This window comes from Chiloscyllium plagiosum, chromosome 12, assembly GCF_004010195.1.
Source record: "Chiloscyllium plagiosum isolate BGI_BamShark_2017 chromosome 12, ASM401019v2, whole genome shotgun sequence".
Classification (NCBI taxonomy): Eukaryota; Metazoa; Chordata; class Chondrichthyes; order Orectolobiformes; family Hemiscylliidae; genus Chiloscyllium; species Chiloscyllium plagiosum.
The window spans coordinates 54,717,616-54,723,615 of NC_057721.1; the positions used below are offsets into that span (position 1 = coordinate 54,717,616).

Genomic DNA, 6,000 nt, shown 5'->3' on the forward strand with positions numbered 1-6,000 from the left:
ATTGAAGTCCCACACTCAGTATACATTCAATGTCATTCCTTCTTTTCAGTGTTGGAGGAGAACTGATTCATCAGCTAAAGGAAGGCAGGACATGGTAATCACAGGGCATTTCTTTGCCCATGTTTGGCCTAATGTCAAGAAACTTCATGGAGTCTGGTTAATATTAAGGATTGCGTTCCTCATTCAAATTCTGACGTGAGCCAATTATAAAAACACAGTTGGAAAATTTCTACTGACATATCTTCATTTACGGTGTTATCCATGCTATATGCAAAATGATATATACAGACAGATAGGTGAATTAATACAAAGATAGTAAGTAGACAAACAAGCAAACTGACAGACAAATTTATCCAGTCTAGAATCCTGTAGTATAATGAGAATGCACTAATGGAATAATGATGCATTAAATGATGTAACTCTGACATCTGCAGTCACATGTACCATAACATTTTGTAAGATAAAAGAGAAAATACTTCTTTCAGTTGTGCTAGCTCATTACAACCCCAATAATGGTTGTAGATGCACCTTTAATAGGAATAAGCATCCAGTACTCATCTAGTTTGAAGGTGACAGTTAGAAAAGAGAAGTCCATTTCACATCAGAGAGTTACCTGAAATAGAATGGTGTTATGCAACTACTAAAGAAGAGGATTCAGCAGTCACATGGAATATGGATATTTCTCAGGTTATCTACTGGGTTTGAAGTTCCAAATTGAGACAGAGCACACAATTTTAGTTATGCTATTGGATTCCATGGAGACAATCAAAATGCCCTCAGGGATCTAAAGTGTCGGACTCTGGTTGATGAAATACGATGTATGATATTCAAAAACCCAGAAGAACCACAGATCACAGCTGCAGCATTATCTAGTGTTATAGTGAGTCAAGCTGAGGCAGAAGGTTTAACCTTTACTGAGGAAGGAGAAACATTTCCATCGGTCTGTACAAATTCTCTGCCCACTTTGGGAAAGTTACAGGAGTTTCAAAAAACTCAGGAGGCAGATGTGGAATTCATTCAAAACAGGAGGGTCTGTCTGGATGGTTGGTTAAAACACAGTCCAATAAACCAGCTCTTACACCAATATCAAGAACAGAAGAAGCATTCAGCCACAGTAAATGGTCTTCTCATTTTCAATCACATGCTGGTAATACAAGAGCGCATGAGGGAAGGATTTATTTGCAGATTTCACAAAGGACTCTTAGGAATATCCAAGTGTCAGGCTTATCCACAATAGTCTACGTGGTGACCTGGCATTTTCAAGCATGAAGAATTTGATACCATGCTACTGTACATGTGAAATCAATAGTCTGACACCAACAGTACTTTGTTATCTTCTAGTGTCCCAGTCAGGTCATGGCAAAGATTGGTACTAGATATATTTGACTTTCAAGAAATGCATGTTTGATCAGGTCAGGGTACTTTTCCAGGTGGATAAAGACTTTTATACATAACTCCACCACAATGGAGACTGTGATCAAAGCACTAAAGACAATTTTTCCACATGAAATTGTATCAGACAACAGTCTGCACTTTGTGAATAAAGTGTTTAAGAGATTCCCAGCAAAATTATGAACCAATCATGGCATTAGCTCCCCTCTTCATACACATGCCAGTGGAGAATTAGGGAGAGCAGTGAATGTTGTTACTGATCAAAGACAGCGATTGGAATTTAGCTGTATTGAATCACAAATCAACATTTTTAACTAATGTATATTTATCAGCAGAGTTTCTTATCAGTGGAAAGTTGAAAGCAGAAATCCCAATACTACTGCAAGACCTTAGCCCAAACATCACATCTCAAGGCCATGGGATAAGAGATATCAAAAGAGTTGGTACAATTCCATGCATACAGCATAAGAATTGATCCACTTTGGTATCAAGCCTAGATCAGAGATGGGAAATCAGAAAAGCAAAACCGCCATGTTCTTACATTGGCAAGTTATGAGAAGAATTGTACCTCAGTTTGAGGTTTTGGATGTAGGTTTGCTCGCTGAGCTTGAAGGTTCATTTCCAGACGTTTTGTAACATCTTCAGTGGGCCTCAGGTAAAGCACTGCTGAAAATTCCTGTTTTCTATTTATATGTTTGGGTTTCTTTGGCTTGGTGATGTCATTTCCTGTGGTGATGTTATTTCCTGTGGTGAAGTCACTTCCTGTTCCTTTTCTCAGGGGGTGGTAGATGGGGTCTAACTCGATGTTGATAGAGTACCAATTGAAATGCCATGCTTCTAGGAATTCTCGTGTATGTCTTTGTTTGGCTTGTCCTAGTGTGGATGTGTTGTCCCAGTTGAAGTGGTGTTCTTCATCATCCGTAGGTGAGGATACTAGTGAGAGAGGGTTATGTTGTTTTGTGGCTAGTTGATGTTCATGTATCTTGGTGGCTAGTTTTCTGCCTGCTTGTCCAATGTAGTGTTTGTTACAGTTCTTGCACAGTATTTTGTAAATGCCATTAGTTTTGCTTGTTGTCTGTAAAGGGTCTTTCAAGTTCATTAGCTTCTGTTTTAGTGTGTTGGTAGGTTTGTGGACTACCATGATGCCAAGAGGTCTGAGTAGTCTGGCAGTGATTTATGAGGTGTTTTTGATGTAGGGGAGTGTGGCTAGGGTTTCTGGACATGTGTTGTCTGCTTGTTTGGGTTTGTTGCTGAGAAATCAGCGGACTGTGTTCATTGGGTACCCATTCTTTTTGAATACACGGCATAGGTGATTTTCCTCTGCTCTGTGTAGTTCCTCTGTGCTGCAGTGTGTGTTGGCTCATTTAAATAATGTTCTGATGCAGCTTTGTTTGTGAGTGTTGGGATGATTGCTTCTGTAGTTCAATATTTGGTCAGTATGTGTTGTTTCCCTGTAGACGCTGGTTTGAAGCTCCCTATTGGCTGTTCGCTCTACTGTGATATCTAGGAATGGCAATTTGTTGTTGTTTTCCTCCTCTTTAGTGAATTTTATGGTCTTGAAAGTTTCCTCTAATTTGCTTCGTTTAGTGATGACAAAGGTGTCATCCACGTAGCGGAACCAAAGTTTGGATTGGATGGTTGGCAGAGCTGTTTGTTCAAGTCTCTGCATTACTGCCGCTGCTAAGAACCCTGATATCGGAAATCCCATGGGTGTTCTGTTGGTTTGTCTGTAGGTTTTGTTGTTGAAGGTGAAGTGTGTGGTAAGGCAGAGGTCCACGAGCTTGATGATACTGTCCTTGTTGATGAAGTTAGTGGTGTTTGATGTATATGTGTCTTTGGGTCTTCTAATAGTGTAGTCAGTGTTTCCTTGACCAGGTTAATGTTGATTGATGTGAACAGGACTGTTACATCAAAGGAAACCATTATTTCATCCTCTTCTATCTTAGTGTCTTTGATGGTCCTCAGAAATTCTTCGGTGGAGTGGATGGAGTGGCGTGTGTCTTCTACTAAGTATTTTAGTCTTTGGTGTAGATCCTTGGCCGATGTGTAAGTTGCTGTTCCAGGTAGTGAGACTATGGGTCTGAATGGGGCTCCTGGTTTGTACATTTTGGGTAATCCATAGAAGCGTGATGTGTTGGATCCATCTGGTTTCATGTTTTGGAAGTCAGTCTTATTTATTTCTCCAGATTTCTGAAGTTTTTTGAGTAGGGCTGTAATTTGGTTCTCCAATTGTGTGGTCAGGTCTATTGCCACTTGTTGGTAAGTGCTGATATCTGTAAGTAGTGCGTTCGCTTTTTCAATGTAGTCTTTTCGATTTAGAATGACTGTCAAACGTCTTTTGTCTGCAAGTAGGATAACAATGGTTTTATCTTTTTTTAGTCTTTCGAGTGCTTTCCTTTCTTGTGCATGGAGTATGTTTCCTTCCTTTTTTCTGCTTAATGTTGGTGGGACTACTTGTCTGATGGTTTGCTGGGTTTCTTCTGTGAGTTGGTTGTCTTTTAATGTTGTTTCTAATGCTGCTAAGAAATCTTTCTTGTCCGCATCCTGGCAGTTGTAATTTAATCCTCTTACTAAGACGGCTTTTTCCAGTGTCTGTTAAGGGTCGGTCAGATAAGTTTTTTATCCATGCTTCTGTGTTATCAGTGTTGTTACTTTATGTAAGTTTGTCTGGTTTTTTTCAGCAGGTCTAGGTTTTTAATTTTCTGTGTTTGTTGCTGTCTACTATCTATGGCTTGTTGCACTGTGTCTATCCATTCATGGTCTGTTGCATGACTCAGTAAAGATTTTTGATGCAAAATTTCCCGGTTGTATTTACCGAGTCTGTTGTGGGCATCATTAATCATTTCTCTAAGCACTCTGCGGCTGTATTGCTCTGCTGTACTTATGGCTAGTGGGGTGTTAAGGGGACGTTTGTAATGAAGACATTTAGGTAGTACCTGCTTCCTTAGGCATTCGTGCAGGAAGTACAGGTGTTCGCAGGTGGCACTCTGTCGGATGGCATTCGTTTCACATTTTCGGGTGAGTTTTAGCGTATTGCGGCCATAGGTCTTAGTGAGTTTTGAGAAGATTTGTAGCTCAGGTTGAGGTTTTGGATGTAGGTTTGCTCGCTGAGCTTGAAGGTTCATTTCCAGATGTTTCGTTACCCTACTAGGTAACACCTTCAGTGGGCCTCAAACACATTGAGTTAGACCACATATACCATCCCCGAAGAAAAGAAACTTGAAGTGACTTCACCACAGGAAATAACATCACTACAGGAAATGACATCACCAACCCAAAGAAACCCAAACATATAAATAGAAAGCAGGAATTTTCAGCATTGCTTCGCCTGAGGCCCACTGAAGATGTTACCTAGTAGGGTAACAAACATCTTGAAATGAACCTTCAAGCTCAGTGAGCAAACCTACATCCATGATCTTACATTATTCAGACTCTAGTAGGAACATTCAGAAAGAACAAAAAATTGAGATGATGAGAAGAGTCTACATCAAATACCTTGCAAATGGTTACACGGGTTAATAAATATGGCTGTCAACTAAGTGGTTTAACTTTCTCCAGGAAAAATGAAGAAAAATTAAATAAAACATGACAATAATAGCAGACTCCTAATTACTGGCCTGATTTTACTGATTACTTGATCAAAATCTGGGAGAATGTGAAAAGCAGCACAGTTTCAGTCCCAGTAATGCTAGATTTTGGATACTGTCTGTACAGGGCAAACAGACAAGAGACATGGCCTAACCTGGCACAAACTGAGTCAAGTATTCAAACCATTGTCGCATGGTGGAATCTCCAAACAGATAGACAATTTTTCTACGGAGGCATTCTTTAATTTTTGCAGGAGTCTCAAAGCGGTGAATATTGCAGGTTGTTGACATCCACTTATCCTGATAGTAAAAACCAGATGGTGACACCATGGGCGGTCCCCGGACACATTCTCCAAGAGCCGGAGCTGAAAATAAAGAGATACAAGGCACAGCTAGATGATGTGCTATAGCTTCAATCGTCAACACATTTCTCACTTGTTATCAAGGCAATGACAATCCCAGCAGGGCTATCAGCTGTTGCTACAGGAAGTATACAAGTACAAGAAGAAAAATCATCTAAATCATATTCTGAACAAGTCTGTGTCAATGGGTAAATGCACCAGCTGGTGTGTCACTGAATTATTATGATCAGGAGATCCCACCTCTAAACCTCTGTTTCACAACAATAGAACCATTAAATAGGATTCATTTAAAGAACATAATCATGTTCCATTAAATATCGCATCCAGTATATGTGGCTGTCAACTAGACCATTTATCTCTGACCAGAAATGATAATGAATAAAGCAAAGTATAGATGAAACTAAGAAACGACTCCTGACATCTAACTATTGACTCCTTTGAATTAGTTGTAGACAAGCAGGAGGCTGGAAGAACACAGCAAGCCAGGCAGCATCAGGAGGTGCAGATGTCAATGTTTCAGGTCTGGGGTGGGTGTAGGGGGTGCTTCCTTTGAATTAGTTGTAGACAAGCAGGAGGCTGGAAGAACACAGCAAGCCAGGCAGCATCAGGAGGTGCAGATGTCAATGTTTCAGGTCTGGGGTGGGTGTAGGGGGTGCTGC

At 40.3% G+C, this 6,000-nt stretch overlaps 1 protein-coding gene across 1 annotated transcript in view; it reads right to left on the reverse strand.

Moving 5' to 3' along the window:
- LOC122555520 (NXPE family member 3-like) overlaps positions 1–6,000 on the reverse strand; it is a 55,315-nt gene that overhangs the window by 18,083 nt on the left and 31,232 nt on the right. The window contains exon 3 of the mRNA XM_043701543.1: positions 5,135–5,344. Coding sequence (XP_043557478.1) covers positions 5,135–5,344 — 210 coding nt within the window. The remainder of the gene's footprint in view (positions 1–5,134; positions 5,345–6,000) is intronic.